The 20779-nt window shown below is 32.5% G+C and overlaps 1 protein-coding gene across 2 annotated transcripts in view; it reads right to left on the bottom strand.

The window, feature by feature from the left end:
* Positions 1-352: 352 nt before the first annotated feature.
* The window catches only part of LOC148600973 (uncharacterized), a 169015-nt gene continuing 148588 nt past the window's right edge, over positions 353-20779 (bottom strand). For both annotated transcript variants that reach the window (XM_088555206.1, XM_088555207.1), the window contains 23 exons: positions 20355-20558; positions 19158-19332; positions 18155-18429; positions 17675-17830; positions 17200-17410; positions 16482-16630; positions 14869-15346; positions 13563-13771; positions 12831-13017; positions 10970-11137; positions 9875-10300; positions 8868-9018; positions 8478-8626; positions 7863-7951; positions 7229-7385; positions 6187-6304; positions 5466-5673; positions 4747-4947; positions 3824-4046; positions 3083-3392; positions 2179-2318; positions 1717-1739; positions 353-1502 (listed from right to left, as the gene is read on the bottom strand). In XM_088555206.1, the coding sequence (XP_088411332.1) occupies positions 1158-1502; positions 1717-1739; positions 2179-2318; positions 3083-3392; positions 3824-4046; positions 4747-4947; positions 5466-5673; positions 6187-6304; positions 7229-7385; positions 7863-7951; positions 8478-8626; positions 8868-9018; positions 9875-10300; positions 10970-11137; positions 12831-13017; positions 13563-13771; positions 14869-15346; positions 16482-16630; positions 17200-17410; positions 17675-17830; positions 18155-18429; positions 19158-19332; positions 20355-20558 (4752 nt within the window). In that variant the 3' untranslated portion in view covers positions 353-1157. The remainder of the gene's footprint in view (positions 1503-1716; positions 1740-2178; positions 2319-3082; positions 3393-3823; positions 4047-4746; positions 4948-5465; positions 5674-6186; positions 6305-7228; positions 7386-7862; positions 7952-8477; positions 8627-8867; positions 9019-9874; positions 10301-10969; positions 11138-12830; positions 13018-13562; positions 13772-14868; positions 15347-16481; positions 16631-17199; positions 17411-17674; positions 17831-18154; positions 18430-19157; positions 19333-20354; positions 20559-20779) is intronic.

The following is a 20779-nucleotide window of genomic DNA, read 5'->3' as shown; positions in this document are numbered from 1 at the left end:
CATCTAAAACCAACTCAGACCCTTCTTTTTTTTAAAGGCATGGTTCTTGTGCCACCATTATAAAGAGATCCATCCATTCAAGTTACTGAGCAAATAAAAAAAAAAAAACAAAATAAATTCAGAACATTGTATGTTTTTGGCACTTATTTTAGGTTAGGGTCAACTCCCATATTCATGCCAGCCTGACTCTATGTCATATGTGGAATCTTGTGGTACATTATCGCAGAGATTCACACAGATTACTCTAGTTATTGTGTGGAATCTTTATGTCAAAAGACAAATAAAAGTGCCATAACATCACATAATTCCATCTTCATATTCATTATATGCTGTCATATAAACAAAACTACTGTATTTTTTTATAAAGTTTATTAAGAAAAAGATAGAATTTGACAGAAATGTAATAAATAAGACGCTATCACAGTCTCCAATCACAGTTTCAGTTCTGCCAAAGAGCAAAACATAGAATAAATTTTTTTTTTAAATAATTAATGAACAACATACAAAAAAAAAAAAATTTTTTTACTCATTATAGAAATTTAGACACATCATATTTTATAGTTATAAAATTGCATAATAATTTTAAATAATGGCAAATCAAACAAAAAATACTATTTAACTTTGGACGGCTTTCAAGATATAAGTAAAAGATAACATACATTTCATATGGATAAATAATATGGACGGCATTTCATAACACAGTAAAATTTTCACTTCCAATAAAATAACATACAAAAACATACAATTCCAGCAAATAAAATATCTATTAAAAAATGGACGTTTATGGTGTAAAAAAATATTTCGCCAAAAAACGTATCACTGTAAAAGAATTAGATCATTGATTTTATGGAACGTTACAAAATTTGTATCGTAACTTTTGTTCTACTAAAAGTATATAAATAGTTTTTTTATTACATACCCTTCAATATTAAACTATGAGATACTGTGTAAAACTGTATAAAATCTTTCTATAGTAAGTTGCACCAAAGTCAGATATGTAAATTTATCTGTCAAAAATAACGACAAAAAGTTGCATAGATACAAGTTTTCACATTATAAATTCTTTACAAAGTCAGAAATGAAGTTTTAAGAATTAAAATTGTGAACTATCAAATTTCAATGTCCGTTTTCAGTCCCTGGTTTTTTCTCCATTTAAACTAGTAAGGGTCCGGTGTTCCTTCATTCATGGAAATCCTTGAGGGGTCAGCAGTTGATATTTGGCTTTCATTGACACGGAATGGCGAGTTTCTACTTCCAGATGAAGAGGATCCAGGTAAGGGTGATTCCGTCCCAACCTTGTTCTGACGTGGTGTTCCGGCCCTGCTGCCTCCATTACTTCCACCACTGTTGGTTGACATGGTAGCGAGATCAGCAGATAGGTTTGGTTCTATGACTTCTGAAGGATGAGGTGCTATTTTTGGTCCAGACATGCCTATTAGAGGGTCAAAGCTGGAGGTCAAGTGTCGTTTCTCCTGCTTCCAGTCTTCCTTTGGTGGATAATGCTGAAAATAAGACAAAATTATTAATGTATTCTGAATAGACAAATGCAGACTGTTTACATTATATAAAACAATATGTTCATGAACTTTAGAATTAGCTGAAATTATTTCAATTTATAATTGTTTGCCAATGAAAGTATTTGGCATAAAAAGCAAAAATACCCCCCCAAAAAAAAAAAAAAAAAAAAAACTTAAAAAACGAAAAAAAAATACATACCATTTCTGAGTCTTTGTCTGGCACTAAAAATATAAAGAAAAAAGAATGAAAAAGTAACTTAATGGGAAATAACTCAGTCATAACTATACTACAATGGGAGATAAATCATGTTTTTCCTAAATGTCAGCTACATAAATATTAATGAGGAGTTAGGGTGTCTATCCTATAGCATTGAATAAATCTGTATACTCATAACAGTCTTAAAATCTGTAATTCTCTTAATTGTATATATATATAAAGAGACTTGTGATCTTCAGCATGAAATTTTACAAAGAAAATCTAAACTCATAATGGAGTTGAACACCTGTGTAAATTTTTAGATTTATTAATTATGGACATTCAAACTCTGAAAAAGAGGAGGGGGGACATGTGCACCACATGCATTTCAAACCAGGTAAAGGTCTTGGCAAACAAGTAAGTTCATGAAGATTGTACTTGTAGAAAATCTAAAGAATAACTTACCAAAACTAGGATTAACTTTAGAGAAACTACCATCATCATCACCCATGAATTCTCCAAGGGATGCTGTGGATCCAAAGGAGTAACTACCAGCATCCTCATCCTGACACAACAGATATTTAGACACACATGGGATATGACTACTGTAAAGTAAAAGACATAAAACTTAAATATTGATCTAATACCCATGGAATATGGCTCAGTAGCAATATAAAAGAGGCATAAAAGAATCTGTTTAGATATACATGTTAAGAGAAAACTCATTCAAATTATAGGATGTACAATATTACACGTATTCCCATAAGTTGGAAACTTTTTTTATGCAAAAGAGAAGTACAGTTTCTCAGGAAATTTTGGAAGGGTGCAAAAATGCTAAAATAAATTCAATGAAATATTTACTTTGGGCTAAATACTTTGTGCACCATTAAGCATCTGCCAAAATAAAAAAAACACAAATTTTTTTGAATTCTTTTTTGCCTAAAAAATCACCAAATTTTACACCTGCAAAAACAACCTGCTATACAGTATGTACTGAAATTTACTGATCACTTTTCTATATACAATGAGCTGGTTAGTTTTTGTTACTTATTTCAGTAATACACTTTGTGTGCCTCATCATAATCTCTTTCTTTTGAAAAAGGGCACATATCCTGTAACCATGACAATGTTAGATTTTAGTAAAAAATGTAAGGGCAAGTCAATTTATTTGTTCTCAGGCCCCTCATCTCTTTAAAGGAAGTCTGATTTGCCATTTTATTGCCAAATCAATGCAAACAAATACTTTCCTTGTATTTTTTCTAGATATGAATAATATAAAAAGAACCCCATAGTTACCTTGCAGGGGGCAATAAAAAATAAGAAGAAAGAATTTAACTTTGAATGGCCTAAATAAGAAAAATATGCTTACTCTCTTCTCTTCCACCTATAGATAACAGCCAAGATTACAATAACAATCAACAGAAGCCCAATGATAATCAGAGCAATCATCCATGGCCTCAACAAACAGTTAGGGTTATCTTCTGGGCAGCCACACTGATAATAATTGACATAATCGTAACAGACAAATGGGTCAGGACATGGTGAGCTTGCACACTCATCGATGTTGATCTCACAGTGAATGCCTGTCCATCCAGGGGCACATACACAGTCATAGTTAATGTCAAAGTCCTGAATGGCTCTACGGTAGTGGGTACAAGGGTAAACACTGTTATTCTTAGCTGAAAAGAAAATGAGAGTTCTCATACATGTACTTCTCATTAAAAATATTACATGCAAATTAGGCCAATCTGCATTTTAAGTAGAAACTTGCATAGAATTGAAGAAAGGAAACATACATTTTTAATATCTGCCAATTTATTTGTTTTTAATAAATGTGTCTAATATAGCAGGTTTGACTGTGATTGTTTATTCCTTTATACTTTAATAGTAGAAAACAAAATATTGTAAAATTTCCTAAAAAAATGATCTAAAATATCTTACAACATGTGGATAGATGATACAGCTAAACACCATTATATCAGTTAAAAGGCAGGTATATACAAAAAGAACCCAAAATTGTTAAAGTGAAACTTTTTTGAATCAAATACTTAGCAAATAAGTGTTGGAGACCTTACTTTAATACTGACTTTAACCCAAAGTAACAACTTACGAGCACAATTGCCACCATTCTTGCATGGGAACTGTAGAACAGTGAACTGTATAGTAACCAGTCGAGACAATGCATTACTCTTGTCATAAAAGTAAACTTTAGCCTCATCATACCCTGAGAATGTATAATTCTGCTCATATTTGATCTTCATGTATGACCATTCATGGTCCTCCACTGGTTTGAGAAGGTTAAAATTTGTGTCACATGGGAACATGAGGTCATCCTGTAAATATACAATCAAGCATGAATAGTATATTGCCTAGTACTTATTACAATTAAAATTGATTTAGTCTCCATTACTGATTATTATAACTATGAAATTACCGCTTGCAATAATCCTAATCACATATATCTCATTTTGAATGAAATATGTTCAGATTAAATTACAAAATTAATTTATTTGATATCTCGAAAACTACTACTTAATTCATAAAATTAATTCAAAAATGAAACTGAAATAAAAATATTGCAGTAATTTCCCAATTTACATTGTTCCTAAGATAAACCAAGCATTATTTGACTAGAATAAAAAGAAAAGAAAAAAATAAAGTATGAAGTGTTTTTGTTTTTTTTAACAAAAGAATTATAACTATTGTGGGAATTTAATTTTTTTCAGGCCATGAAAGAAGAGAAGCATTGTTCAAGTATGGTAGTCACTCAATATAAGCATATGTGTTTTGGAAGTCTCCCAACATCATGTGAAAAATTCAAATCTTCCGCTTTTGTGCAATGTGAAAGTGGGAGATTTCGCTGCATTTCTAGTCTTTTTTTTTAATTTTCAGCTTAAAATCATAATAAATTACTTCAGTTCTTGTCAAAACATGTTGTGAAAACAAAAACTTTTGACAGAGACATTGACTGCTTTAGAATTTTCAAAGGTTAACACCTATGATATAAGATTTAATCAAGTATAGGTAACTTACCGTTCTTAATGATACATTAGGGCAAGTCTGTAGTGTAGGAGTAGATGTAAGATTGTCATATACTATGAAATCTCCACCAATTGGTTGTTGGATGTTTATCTGAGGAACGTCACCTTCTTCAACATCGTAAGCTCCAAGTAAGGCATGCCATGTTGGTGACCAGACATGTTCATTCCATTCATTTTTCTGCTCCAGATATACCTGAACAATACAATAGAGGAGTTACAAAAACTGGAGGCAATTTGGAGCAAAATGAAAATTAACTGTCAGGAAATATGCCATTGTCTTACCTAAATTTATCATGCTCATTCAACTAGCACTTTTCAATTTTGAAGTTTTTCAACTCCACATTTTTTTAAATAGATATTGCAATATTATAGATGTTTTAATTTCCATGGAAGCAGTAGCCATTTCATAAAACTTTGAAGAATAATAGATGACACTGAGAAGATTGTTATGATATAAAATACACATGAATATCTAAAAAGATTTAATTTATGAGACAAAGTCACACAACTTCTCCTCACAGAGACAGGACATCAACTGGAATTAATCTTTATCGAGCATTAAGGGAGATAATTTAACAAATGGGTACAACTTACCACAACTGGTTCCTTTAGATCTGGAGGTAATATTGAGTCTCCCAAAAGAGACAAGAGATGGCATGGGTTCTATAATGAATGTCAAGGAAGATAATTCAAGAAAGGGACATAACTTACCACCACTGGTTCTGTAGGATCTGGAGGTAATATGGAGTCTCCCAACAAAGACAAGAAGATGACTGGAGGATCTATATTGTCAGTAATATTAACTGTTATGTAAACTGTGACATTGTTTGGTGGTATAAGTGGATCTGTCTGTACCTCTACTAAGATGATTGGAATGGTTTCCATGCCAACACAGTTTTCACAAGGTGTGTATAGTAAACTGGAAAACAAATCAGGTGATTAAAAATGTTATTCCAAGTACATTATAACTTCAAATTTAATTACTCTAGTTGAAAGATTTAAAGTTGATGAAAAAACATTAGGTACCCTGAATTGAAACATGTATTTGCAATCTGATGAAAAACTTATGATTGATTTTTTAATGTTATCTTACATTTTTTGCTGACCCAAGCTCTTGAATCACTTCCATCTTTAGCAATTGTAACAATACTTAAAAGCTATTACATGTGTTCTAAGACTGAATACTCTTAGCATAAAGGTTTGTTAAAATGCAAAATGTATCAATAAGACCCAGGGTTCAAAGTCACATGCTACCAAGCTAATAAAACAAACCAACGTCCATTCTAAGGTGTTGATGTTTAAATGAGATAATACCTTTTTGAACAGAAAACCTTATGTCAGCATTTGGAGAACCTGATAATTTTATGGATTTCTATTACTGAATTGATTGATTAGGGAAACTAAGAATGATCTCATTAACACATCAACTTACATTCCATCTTTAGACAGGATTGGAGTTCCTAAGTTATAATCTGTGAAGTTTGAGTCAAGGTAAAATTCTATAGTGTCTCCTTCATCATCTACTGCCACTAACTGATACTGGATGGTACCTATAACATACATAGTTAGAAATGAAACCTCATATGACTTAATCAAGGTATCATATATCAAATAACTTTCATAGGTTTCCTAACTTAATTTTGTTTAAAAAGATTAGACACAGTAAAACTGGTATAAACATGGTCCTTTTTCCAACTACAGTAAGGGGTTTGTTTAGTTTAGGTACTATGCTCACATATGTGTAACAAAATCTGACTGGTTAAGACAGTTTTCACTGGATCAAGATTAAGCCATCCTTATTTTTTTTCTGTTAAGTACCAGTCCACATAAAATTCAGACACTATCAATGGTAAAGTGATTTATGGTGAAGAAAAACCCACCAAACAAACAATGCTTTTTCAGTCTAAATATGCTATACTTTCACATAACAATAGTCATTTCTGCATTCAGATTTGCACTTTTTAGAAAATCATACATTCTCTTCCCACTAAAATCAACCAAATGAAACCAAATCAAGAACAATAACTCTTGCAAAGTATGAATTTCATGTACAATCTATATAACTTTTATCTCAAAGCACAACAACCAAATGAAAAACTAAGACTGGTTATGTGATCAGTAACTGTTTCTGAACAAGAAATAAAATTGAATTCAGTGGGTTTTTGATATGCATAAATCACCTTCTGTCTGATTTTTCAAAAGACTGCTACTTAAAAGAAGTTAAACATAAAGGTGTTACTCAGAAATTTTGGATGAATATTTGGCCTCCTCTTATGAACTGAGGGAAAGTAACAAAAGGTTGGAATATAGCAACAATTCCTTTGTAAATCAATTTTTACTACTGGAATTTAGAGGTCGCATTTCCTTTGTCCCAAAGGTGACCTTCATATGCAGGTTTGATTGTATAAAAACAAAACTTTAAAAACAAAGAAAGGTAAACCTGTTATACAGTAATAAAATGAGTGGCAACTCACCAGAGTCCTCTGCCATATAAACCATACTGGGAACATCTAGTCTTGGTACAGAGTTAATAACTGAAGCAGCGGCATTTGCTAGAGAGAACATTGTCTCATGTCGGAAGTACAAATCATTCACAGCACCCTCTGTAATATCCTTCCATGTATTGCAAACCTGAAGTAATATGGTAATCATGATGTGTTTAAAGAGTTAATATGGTAATCACGATGTGTTTAAAGAGTTAATATGGTAATCATGATGTGTTAAAGAGTTAATATGGTAATCATGATGTGTTTAAAGGGTTAATATGGTAATCATGATGTGTTAAAGAGTTAATATGGTAATCATGATGTGTTTAAAGAGTTAATATGGTAATCATGATGTGTTAAAGAGTTAATATGGTAATCATGATGTGTTAAAGAGTTAATATGGTAATCATGATGTGTTTAAAGGGTTAATATTTGAAGAATGTTTAATAAATTGTTATTAATGAGGTTGCATTAACTTACATTGAACACAAGTTCAGAATAAGAATTTACCAGGAAGGATTTCTATTTCTGTCGGACTTCTAGTAATGAAAATTACACTGATTAACCAATTAAATCCAAGTCTGATGTCATGTGACCTAAAACTAGGAAGGAGAAAACTTACCTTAACAGTGACAGTACCATCAGCATGGAAAACCTCGGTGTCGGTCTCGTTTTCACATGACATACTTGTCATCTCCCATACTTGTCGCACTGTAATGTAAAAATTATTTGATGCTTTGTTTCAGCTTGTCATAGGATTTCATAGAATTACCATTTTCAAATATTGTTTTAAGTATCTGTAATATTTCCAAAGGTAAAATAAGCACAATTATTCATAATTCCTAAAAAATATCAACTTACTTGTTACTTAAGCAGTCAGCTTAAACCATGCTAACAATTAACAAATTCAGGGATTAATTACAGTCAGCTGGGAAATAACAATTTTTCTTGAGGAACAACTTTTTTCACAGTTTAGTGTAAGCAAAAGTTCCAATTCCCCAAAATATGGAAACTTTTTCATTGAAAACTGTGAAGCTCTAATGAATCCTTGAATTTAAAAAAATAAATTTAACAGAGAAATATGAAAATGACGAAAAATTGATACCCATGAAAAAACATAAAAAATTGATACCCATGAAAAAACATAAAAAATTGATACCCATGAAAAAACATAAAAAATTGATACCCATGAAAAAACATAAAAATTTACTAACAATGTAAATTTCAGATGATTTACCTGGATTCCAGTGTGTAAGAAGAGTCCTATTGCCCTGTTCATGTGGTCCTGGACCAGCAGAGTCAAGATAGGTCATTAATACTGGCCCAGGCATTATAATATGACCCACTGACACAAGAGAAAAGACACAGTCACTGCTTCCATACAATCTACATATAAAATAACCCATAAGGATGCATGTGTTCAATATTCATTCATATGCAAACAATGTACATTAACAAATAGTTAACTTTATGAGATTTTTTTTTTTTGATTAACCATAATGAATCTTACTTCACAATAGGAAAATTCATTACCTAAAATATTACTGAATAAAAATTAAATAGCCTTTGGGCTATGTATGCTAAAAAAGTTGAAGCGATTCTAGTCTGATGTAAGCATGACCATTACCTTCTATGTAAGACTCTGTCCACTAAGTCTGTTGTGGTAGCAGGATCAACAATGTAGGGAACAAAATCTGGAGACGCAGCTGAGGCATACGTTGCCGTGATCTCATTCTGTGTCAGTTCTGTATAGGTAACACTCTGTCCAATTGTCAAATCTAAAGAGAGAGATACAATAATCAGATAATTAGGGTATAAACTGTTTATAAATTCTAAACTCACAGACTATATTTGAGGAATGGCAGGCAATTGGAGATAGGCAAAATCAAAAGTACAGGCATTATCTTAAAAAGAGGAATTCAGTTTTTAAGCAGTAAAGAAATTTTGTCTGAAAGGAAATACTTGGATATGTGGTTGAAGAATCATGAAGGTGAAATAAGGATTTGAAAATGCAGATATTCACCAAGTATCACTTAAATTCCAGCTATAAACCCATTATGTCTTTATTTTCATACCAGTCGTAAATTGTCTCCTTTGTTTTTATATTCTGAACAAAACATTGGTATTTGGAAGAACAAAATGAATTTAGACTGATCTTTCAAAATGGTGCTTTAATATTTTATTAATTGTCTACATATCAAAGGCATTTCACATTGATTAGTTTTACTATAAAGATCGAAATCCATCCATCAGAATTCCAAAAACAAAACAATGCTGTACACTGAACTGGTTTGTATACCAAAGCATTTAAATTATTTTTCCAATTATCCGCATTCCATTCCGCTGTGTTGATGTATAGTAATTACAAACCTATAAAATATATTGTGCTGCTAGATGGGAATAGGTTTAACATCCCTTATGCCTATCTCTGTTTTTTTTTTAATGCACTGACTACTTTATTCCAGCTATCATGAAATAATTAAATTTTATTTGTAACAAGCCCTTTGGTTGGACAACATAGGTTGTTTTCTATGAACTTATTTGGTACTGTTAAAAAAAAATATAAAAACAAAATGTAAAAAATGTGAAAAAAGGTGAATATTTCAACCATCATAACCTACAGATAAAACTTACTATTAGGTGTTAGAATATTCAGACCACTGCATGTCCCAACAGCTCTTTTCTTTCTTCCATTCCCTGCTCCAGTGACAGATATTGTGATAGCCTGACCATCCAATGATGTTTCCAGGTCAGTATTACTACTTGTTATTATGACACTGCCCATTGATTTGTTTGTACATAGCTCAGCCTCGTTACATAACCTCATTGACATAAACAATGTTCGTCCAGGCTCCATGCTGAATACATTGTTAGAGTTGTTATTTCTATACTCCATGGACATGCCAGCATTACTTGGATTGAATTCTGATAAACGTCGAATTTGGATTCCATCCAATGTGATCCAACCATTCTCTATCATAATGACACCTGATCTGTTGTAGGCAACCCATGTGCAAGGGAAAATATCATCCATGAATTCATCTGTTCCTATACACAAGTCTGTAATAGATTTGTCAAATGTGAGATAGAAATAGTATGTAATAATAGTATCCATACCTGCTAACTCCCCCAAAATAAATTAAAAAAATCAGACTCTCCCATAAAAATATGTAAGATTTGTGGGAGGCTTTGGGTTTAAATTATATGTTTTCTATGTAAAATATTAAATAATAGAACTTTTACATAAAAATTTGCTTTTACTTAAAAAATTTTCCACATGAGACAGTGTAAATGAGGGAGAATCTCCCATATTAACAGTTCCAAATGTTAACAGGTATAATATCAACTTTTGGCCTGAATTTTCAACCATATTTTAAATTCTTGAAAAAAAAATATATTAGGTTATTCATTGCTAAAGTCTTATGCATCAGAACAAAACATTTTTTAGTAAAAATAACAACTTTTATGTACTCCTTATAAAATAACAAACTTTAATTACTCTTCACAAAAAATAAGTTTTGAATCATGACCCATTTACACTCGAGTAGAAGATGTAGAGTTAAGGAAACCAAGAGAAAAGAAATTGCTAGTCTGTAGTTCATTTCCAAAAAATGAAATATCTATTTTCAGCAGTAACCTATCTGAAGCGCTACCTTATTTCTGGTAACAGACAGATCTCACAAGAATATTACAATTGTTTATCTTAAAGTTAATAAGTATTTTTCTCACCATATCGTCTAACGGACTCATCATGACTCAATGTAAAACTGATTCCTATTTTTTTTCCATCATTACTGGCAAGGGCATCACTTGGTTCCACATCCGCAGATAAAGGAGCAGCTCCCGGAATAGTGGCATTTACATCATCGACAGGCGGAATCAGTAGAACAGTGACACCTGTCAATTTGATACATAGTTATGGTTCCTGTTTAAAAAGCTTGTTTTATGTTGAGGACAAAGCTGACAAATTTAGTATAGATTTTCTTCAACTTCATGAGAGAGTAAAATATTCAGAATCCTATCACAGACTAAGATGTCCGTTCAGATTCAATATTACAACCTATAAAGTTTACATGGTATATATACAGTTTGTGAGCCAATCCACACAACTATTTGATGGATCGATGAATGCTGACTGATTGATCCCTGATGGATGGAGAACCACTGACCGGTGACAAATGTGGTAACAGTTTTGTTATGTAAACTGACATATGATCGGTTCATGTAAATTTGATAATTTCCATCAAAACAAATCCAAAATAATACCATATTAAATACAGTTGAAGACGAAGGGACCATGCAAAAATATTCGAGTTATCCAAGGTTCAAGTAATCCGAGGTCGAGGATAAACCCGAAATACAAGTAGTTTGGTGAATGATTGTTTCTGTATTTACATCATTTGTTGTGCTTGTACATGTACTTCACTTTACACGGTACTTCGTAATGTCTTGTGTTTCATATCGGAAGATATTTTTTCTTTGTATGTTGTATATCATGTTTGAAATACTGAACGGGCACCAAGTGTTTTAGTGAAATTTCCTTTTTATTTTTTCTACATCAAAAACGTCATAGTTCATAACATGCTGCTTTGTTTGATTCACAGTCAGGAGTATTGTCAAACCATGTGCTCTACATTATTACGATAAAATTTCAAATTCACTAGCGAAATAAATGTAGTCGTTGAAATACCCTTACTATTGTCTCTTTGATATTTCATTAAATAGTTAGATACCATTACAATTCATCTGTATTTTTTTTATCAAAATATCCGATATCATTGTTAGTGTATATACCTAGGTGTTATTAATACAATTAGCTTCTTTAAACAACATGCGCAATTGTAAATTAATTAAATAAACAAATCAAACCATAATGAGTGTCAACAAATCAATTTGAAAAGCCACGCTGATTGTTGTTAAAACACACTTCGATCATGTTTTGTAATAAATCAATCAGTTTTCTGACTAATTATTTGACCTCGAGACATCAGGGTTAATTAACCTTGAAGTCCTATCGAGGGGACTGATTGATTACCTTGAGTTATCTGAGGTTTCAATTCATCAGAGTTCGAGTCATACGAGGTAAAATTGTATTGGAGTAAGGGGAGTTTTGCTGGGACTTTGTAATTAGTTCGTGTTATCCGAGATTTTGACTAATCCGAGTTTGACATATCGAGGTTTGACTGTATACCTTTAGTTTAAAATATTAAATACACATATTGTATTTTGTTAAAAATAGAATAAATGTTGAATAAGAGAAATTATTTCATGTTTAAATCTATTACAGTAAGTTAATACATATAAAAATTGACAAACTAAAAAAAACGGAATCTGTAAAATATATTTATCGCTCATTGGTCACTGATCGCAATTATAGCTGCAAGAATTGGTTCAGGTACATGTAAGTATCTTTTATCTATCTTACCAGATGTTAATATATAAATTTAAGGCCAAAAATGAAATGTTTTTTTTCTGTTACCATACTTCATTTTACATCTGGCTGCATTATAAACTGCTCATAAATTGTATACTTAGGTGCAGGAAAGAATTATTTTTTCAATTGACCTTAATTATCTTTAAAATAACTTACCTTTAGTATCATTGTATTCTAAGATTCGTCCTGCTCCATTTTCACACCGCAGCGAGACAAAGTATGTTGTATTATGTTCTAAGATCCCTTCTAATGTACTGTTGATAGCTGTTTGGTTGGTGCCAGTTGACTCCCAGTCCTGAAGTTCTGTACCTCCAACTGTCAGACCTATAGCCCACCAATTTTCCTGTAAAATTATATCAAAGAGCCATTGAATGAAGAATCTGATTTGAATATTTTACTACCTATTCATACTCTTAATACCCTACCAGTGCACATGGCAAATTTTCCTAGTTTTCAGCGAAGTACAAGTTGCTCATTCATCTTTATTGTCTATGTTTTTTTTATAGTTAATGGTGTACTTGTTCTGTCTTTGTTCCAAGATTATAAATATTCTATTCCTCATTATAGTCTCCTTGCTTTATCTTGAGCTATTCAAGTAGAACAATCTCTGACACAGAACTTCAATAAGGTATCCTGACCTCATACCCATAAAAAACCCAGTGTCAAAGACAGTAATAAGAATTATTCAAAGGATTTTTGAGCAATTCCCAGGTCTGAGTCGGATACACATGGAATATTGAATAGAGAAACAACTTGACAGTAGTGTACCATAATTTATCATTGACAGATCATTGAATTAAAAAAAAAACATCATAAATACTTGAACATACTTATAAATGAAAAAAGGATTCATCTCTTAAATCAATTTGTATCCAAACCAATACTAACCACAACACCACTTTCATCATCATAACACCTCCAGAAAGCTTTGATTGTACTGTTGGAAGCTTGGTATTTGACAGGAGTGAATGCCCCTTGTGATACATCAATGTAAATTTCTGTCATGGCTTCTCCATCATAGATAGGTGGTGATTCATCAATATAAAAACCATTAGATGATACTACAGCTGTTGCTCCTGATCCTAATACTGCTTTTACTAAAATGGGACAAATAAAGAGATGTAAAAATTTTATTGTAGATACAGTAAAACTTGTCAACCAAATCTAGTTATGACCCAAGGCTTTGTTGTGTTAAGACAAGTTCAAACAGCAATGGTGGAAATTGATGAATTAACCGCAAAAAGAGAAACATAACTGTAAAATCTAGATCTGAAATACTGTGAAAGTATTATTATTCGTGGGGAACTAATTTTTGAGGTTTTTGTGGGTTTGGTAAACCTCGAAATTTGGTTCCAAACAAAGAGGAAATTTCTCATTTGTATGATAGAGATGTCAAATCCACGAATTCAACAATCTACAAACTGATAATTGTTTCTTAATCTAAAAAAATTGGTACCCACGAATACAAGTACTTTCACAGTAGCGTATTCTGTTAGAAAATAATGTCTGAAATTGGTTCACATGACACTGAAACAAATAACAGGAAAAATGTCTGGTATAGACAGGGCTCAGATTTATTATGGGTACAATTAATGTACACGTATTTTGTTAACTGTATTCAACAATAACGTGATTTAAATACGTTCACTACTTTATTTCAGAATAACAAGGATTTCAAAGGGTTGTAAATTCTATTGAGATCTTTCATATAGGTAATTATAGGTAAATATAAAAAAAAAAATTGATCAATGTGCTCGTTTTTGAGATATAAAAAAATTATCTAGATTTTCCATAGGTTTTGTCTTAGTAGGTTTTAAAAACCCTGAAAAAATTAAAAGGATTTCATAAAATTTCACAAATAACATTATAAGGTGTTTAATGAAATTATGTAAAGAAAAGAGTGGGTCACTGGGGAAAAAATATTTACACTACGAAATGGATAAAACCTGAGGAGTAAAAAAATTGATACAGGGAAGATATGTAAACGTATAGAAAGGTCTGAAAAATTCCCAACGATGTTAGAACTGTCAAATTTGCAATGCAAACTTTTGGTCCTTCCCTCTGCGGGACTCAAACTCGTACCACTGTGACATCTATGGCAACACCGCCTGCACAAAATCCAGCAAATTTGACAGTTCTTACATCGTTGGGAATTTTTCAGACCTTTCTATATATACACATATATATAGAATACCTGTAAGATAATAATCAACACTAAGGGTTTCATTGCCCTCCTTTCTGGTTGCATTTAGATAGAAGTCCTTCATCTCAAACTGGTACAGGACATGTAAATCAGCATCACAGGTGGCATTACAGTTGTACCGCGAACAGAAATTATAACATGGCAAACATGGTGTTATCATTTCTCGGTATGGCACCGCTTCAGTTCCAAGAGAGGTTGAACCAATACCAATCTCATACTTTACAATAGGGTTTTCTCCCCCTCGGAATGGGGCTCCATATCTACAGTAAGCTCCTGGTGCTGGAGGGAGGATAACATTCCTGAAGAAAGCTTTGGTAGAGAATGGATTGAATGTGTCGTTCGTTGGTGGCATTATATTATTTTTATTGAACACATGGAAGACAAGGTTAGTGTCGGTGCTCAGTTGTTTCATTCCACACACTTTACTGAAGAATACATTATCTACATACACATAGAAACACCATGTGGGCTGAAAAGGAAAAAAAAAATTATTTTCATACTTCATGACAAATAATTGAAGCTGCATCAATACCTATTAGCAAAAAGTAAAGAAACAAGAAATTAGCCCCCTAAAAACTTCACTCACATACAGTGAATCCTGTTTAAACTGAATTCTTTTGGACTTAAAAGTTGGTTCAGTTTAGACAGGTGTTGGTTTTAGACAGGTGTTTGGTTTAGACAGGTGTTTGTTTTAGACAGGTATTTGGTTAGGCAGGTGTTGTGTTTGGTTTAGTCATGTTCGGTTTATAGTGGTGTTTGGTATAGTCAGGTTTGGTGTAGACAGGTGTTTGGTTTAGTCAGGTTCAGTTTAGACAGGTGTTTGGTTAGACAGGTGTTTGATGTAGACCAAATCTGTTTATATTGATTGATGACAACCCATATTTTTCAGTTTTCTATGGAAATGATCCATAAAATCCTGAACTTTCTATAATTTTATCAAATGTACAGACAAAATTAATAGAAAATACGGAAAATCTGTACAAGTAAACACCTCTGGTAGACATGTGTTGGTTTAGACAGGTGTTTGGTTTAACAAGGTTCAAAACACATTACAATTGATAAAAAGCGACTTTAAAAAGTGTCTTGTTTAGACAGGTGCCTGAATTGTTTAGGATTTAGTTTTAGACAGGTGCCTGGATTGTTTAGGATTTGGTTTAGACAGGTTTCCCTGTACAATGACTTCAACTCATCATTTCACATGAACAGCATATCAAAATTTGCTCTATATATGATTGGTATTTTGTATTCAGAAATAGCAACTAATTTCATTCTTTAAAATTAATTGTTTGACATAAACCACAAATACTTGCACTTATGCACTATCAATTAAGAGAATATTGCAAGAGTTGATTAATCTGATTTTATCATTATAGTCCATTTAATTTTTTTGCAATTTTGAAAAAAAGCAACATCAGTAAAGTTCCATAATGTGAGTTCTTTATATTGAGATTTTAAGTAGCAGTCTATATAAAATCAGACGGGAGGTGCTTCATGCATGTTTAAAAACCCATGATAATTCAGAAACATTACAGGCTACATTGCCACCCTTAGTTTGTCATTTGGTTGTTGCACTTTCAACAAATCATCATCAATGCAATACTTACATTGACAGGATCATCTGCTTCTGGCCCTACTGATATCTTGTAGGTGTGGTAATCAGCTGACGGGTCAAAGTTTAGGATGTCCTCAACAGCTTGTGGAGGTAATGTATCATTAAACACTCTACACCAAGTTACTATGTGAGGGTCAGGGCCTATAATTATAAATACACAAGTTCATTAACAGAAGCAGAATAAAGATTTCAGGCTGGGGGAGATTGTAAATATAGCTAAATGCTAAGGGAAGCCAAGCAAGACAATTTTTGTGGACAGAATTATGAAAACTCAAAATTTCATGCAATTCTTTTCTCCAATTCTGGAGAGAAGGAATGGAATATATCTGGTTTACTCCAATGAAGTTTTGCCTGAATAGTTTTTGGATAGAGTATATGTGTGAAATTTTGAAAGAAAATAAATACAGTAAAAGATAACTTTGGATGATCATAAATTTTGAAAGTTTGTCTCTATACCTCCACATTCAATGAAAAATGGAGCACTTATTTCAAATTTTCAAGGGCAAAAACAATGTCACACTTCCAAAATGAATTAATTAAACAAAAAACTTGTATCTTCTTTTCAGCTATGTAGGCACAGTAAGTAAACAAACTCTTGACAGATATGTTAACTGTAAACAAGGCTATAGGAATAATAAATATAATCCATGTAAACCAACTTCCATGACATGAAAACTCTTTTAACAACACATAGACCATGCATAACTAACCAGCAAAAATTTCCATTCCACAAGATGCCCTAGCTGGTTGTTTTGACAGATCGATTGGAGAGGTGACAGCGCCACCTTTTGGATTCTCTACAATGTTGTAAGGTGATGATGTTGTATTGACAACGATTTCTGGTGCTTGTGTAGATGGCACTACTATAGTTCCATTACCGAACTTCCCAGCCAAATAGTCTGTACAATTACATGGACATGACTGCAATAATAAATGTAGAAAAAATTTAAACAGAATTGCAATAATTTAAACTTCAGATTTTCAAGAGAAATCCTTTGTTTTTTAATCTAATTTTTGTAAATACCCCTTCAGCTTAATGAATCCTCTTCTGTATATCTAGAAATATTTGCAGTAATCAAATTTTCACATTATTTCGTGATTGAGAAGGACAGAGGAAATTGAAATCCCTCTGTAAATATAGGGATAGGATTCTCAACGCTTAGGGCTGAATACAACTAAACTTACAGCAGGGATAGGATTCTCAAAACAGCAATAACAAACATCTGAAGCCCAGTCAGCCTCTGGTACAAAGTTGTATGGCATAATGCCATCTGGTGGTCCATCCCATAACATCATCGAAGTGGCAGCATATCCATTACCAGCTGCAGCTTTTATTGTTGCCTAAAAGAAATGTGACATTGAAAGATCAGTAAATTACATGAAACTACATGATAACAAAGGTATACGTGCAATAAATGAAATCTTTATTCTTGGAATGAAACCTCTTTTTGCGACCAAAGAAATATGGAAGTATCTTTTCTAACTTCTATTTCCAAATTTTGTGGCTATGGTCTTAGTCATTGACATAAGGAATGCCAATGAATTTCATCAAATTTGACTTAGCCCTTAACGAGCATTTAATCGAAAAAATGCAAATTAACCCCTAAAACCACTACTAATGTTCTCTACAAAATCATGTACTATAAGTCATAAAAAATCCATTACCTGCCACTCTCCTCCCAACTCATAGTCAGCTTTTCTATAATAACCTCCCGAGTATATCATATCTAAGTTGGTATCTTTAGCTATCTTGATCCAAATTTCATCATCGTAAATTTCTTGACCAAGATTCTCTGTTCTCATTTTGATTGGCCAGTTGGCCCCAGCTGGGTCACGGAAACCTATCTGCTGAAGTATCATCCACCCTGTGTCATTGGTAAGTGAGATTGCACGGTTTGGACACGCCGGACCAAATGGTGTAGCAAGGTGCAATAATGAACCTAAACAAAAAAGAATTTCACTTCACATTTTGTTTAAAACGACAGCTACCATACTACTATACACAATTTCCTTTTGCAAATCTATGTTCTTTGCGCATGTCTGTTTGCCATGTCTAGTCTTTGTCCCTGGATTAAATTCTTTTGATTACCGCTATAACCTTGGTTCCCTTAATTACTCTTTCCATTATGGATGTTAATCCCCTGACTATTTAATTTCCTGTCTAGCACTCTTTCAAGGACATATTTAGCCATCTTTCTATAATGCATTTTTGTGTCAAAATATCAAATGTTTGCAGAGAAAGTTAGAAGTCATTCTGTAGGTAAAACAATCATACCCCTCCTCCAAAGCAGGGAAAAGAAAAAAACTTGTACCCTCCAATACAATACACCAACCAACAAACTATTCACAATATATAATTTTCTCATGTTACATAATTCTGTTACATTATTAGAACTCAATAACTGAATATATTTAAACATAGATGGCCTTCTCCAATAGTAAGGCTTAATAAAAGTTTCTAAATCCTTGATAAACTGGACATTTGAGAATAAAATGCATCTCATCTTCTATATCATTTAAATTACAAAATGTACAAATTCTGTTATCCCTGGATATACCATTAAATCTACCACTCTCTATAGTGAGATTATGACTACTATGTTGTATTTTTGTAATACAAGTTTTATAAATTTCAGGAATATATTTTGTTAAATAAATTTGTACCTACCTTTGACAAGGCTTGGTGAATTGAACCAGACTCTATCTGTTTTAAAGTCATGTCCATCAATGACTTTTCCTGGACTTGGCTGTGTTTGGTCCACTAGTACTGGAACAGATTCTTCTGTTATGTATAGGCCTGCTTTGTTGGTGATGATGAATTTAACGGTCAGTGGCTCAGACTCCTACATAACGGTGTAACACATTTAAGACACCAGGAAAAGATAATTGAAGGCAAATTATCTATTTTTAATTAGTCTAATCTCTTAAAAAGAATTTGTCCCTGTTATTAAGTCATAAAATCTAATGACTCTGATTTGAGTTACAATGGATCTTGAGTGACTAAAAGTTAATTAGTTTTGCAGTGCTCAGGTCAGTTTTTGAATCTAATATACATGTACTTACTAAACTTTATGGTAATAACATGAGGAAGGTAAAACCTTAAATGCTCTCAATACATATGAATTTAAACTCCTAGGTTCTTTCATATTTTTTGTCATCCCTGGTCCAAACTTCCAAAATAGTAGTATTTGTTAAGATATACAGTTTAACTGTCCTTATGTATTCTCGTAATGTCATGGTCTGAAATAAGTATGGGTTAAAATGCCCCGCTTTGGTAAGGGTCTGAGGGGGGTCATGGTATAAAATGTCTGGGTCAAATAGTCGGGTATTGATAACCTGATCACGTCACTTTTGTAAACATTTGGGTGCCATGTTTCGACCATCCCTATCTTGGAAAAAGCTAAGATTTGATAATTATCAAAACTAGTGAATGTTTTCCAAGACTGGTGTAGTTCTCAATTGCATTTACCAAGTATATATGAGAATGATGCTGTCACAATGTTATTTTTTTAGCTCCCTATTTTACTTGCACAAATCAGATATTGATAGTTTTTATAGCTATATGTATACTGAAACCGGCTGATAATACAACCATTAATGCTCCCTTAGAGCACATATGAATTGAGTTTAAACTAAACAACATTTCTTCATATTTCTGTTCTATCTGAAACAGTTGATACAAACAAAATTAATCTTTATTCAACAGCCATTGTATATTGACATGTCTGTATTTAGAGAGTTTGCAAAAGGGTTCCAGAAATGAACAGGGAATCAGGATTATTATTTGTCAACAAAATGCACAAAATTTTCAAACCAGATACCGTGGCAACCCCTGGATCTGCCAATGAACAATGCATGTACTTACATTTAAAAATAAATCAATGAACTTGTAGTCAGTATAGTTACTGGACAATGTTACCCAGTCAACCACCATTTTGGTATCTCCGTTCATGGCACATGATGAATTTCGCCATAGTGATACCTGGTAACTCTCAATGTCAGATATATTATCTCTGTAGCCCTCCCAATACACATAGACTGATGTATTATCTGCAGTGTATGTCACAGGCTACAATATAGAATAGAAAGATTAACATTGGAATGTAACACATTTTTAGGCCACACTACTAACAAATTAGAGGAAACCAACTGTTTACAACTCAAGTTCAAAAAAATATCTGATACCAATCCTTTATATAAAGCTTTTAATTAAAATCCAATGAAATGTTTATTATGGAGGAATAGTGTGAGAGGATCTACAGATGTAAATAACTATGTTCTAAATGTGTG

This window comes from Perna viridis, chromosome 12 (assembly GCF_037379345.1).
Source record: "Perna viridis isolate PV_CMFRI_1.1 ecotype Kerala chromosome 12, ASM3737934v1, whole genome shotgun sequence".
Taxonomy (NCBI): domain Eukaryota; kingdom Metazoa; phylum Mollusca; class Bivalvia; order Mytilida; family Mytilidae; genus Perna; species Perna viridis.
This window is presented reverse-complemented; position numbering and strand designations above follow the sequence as displayed.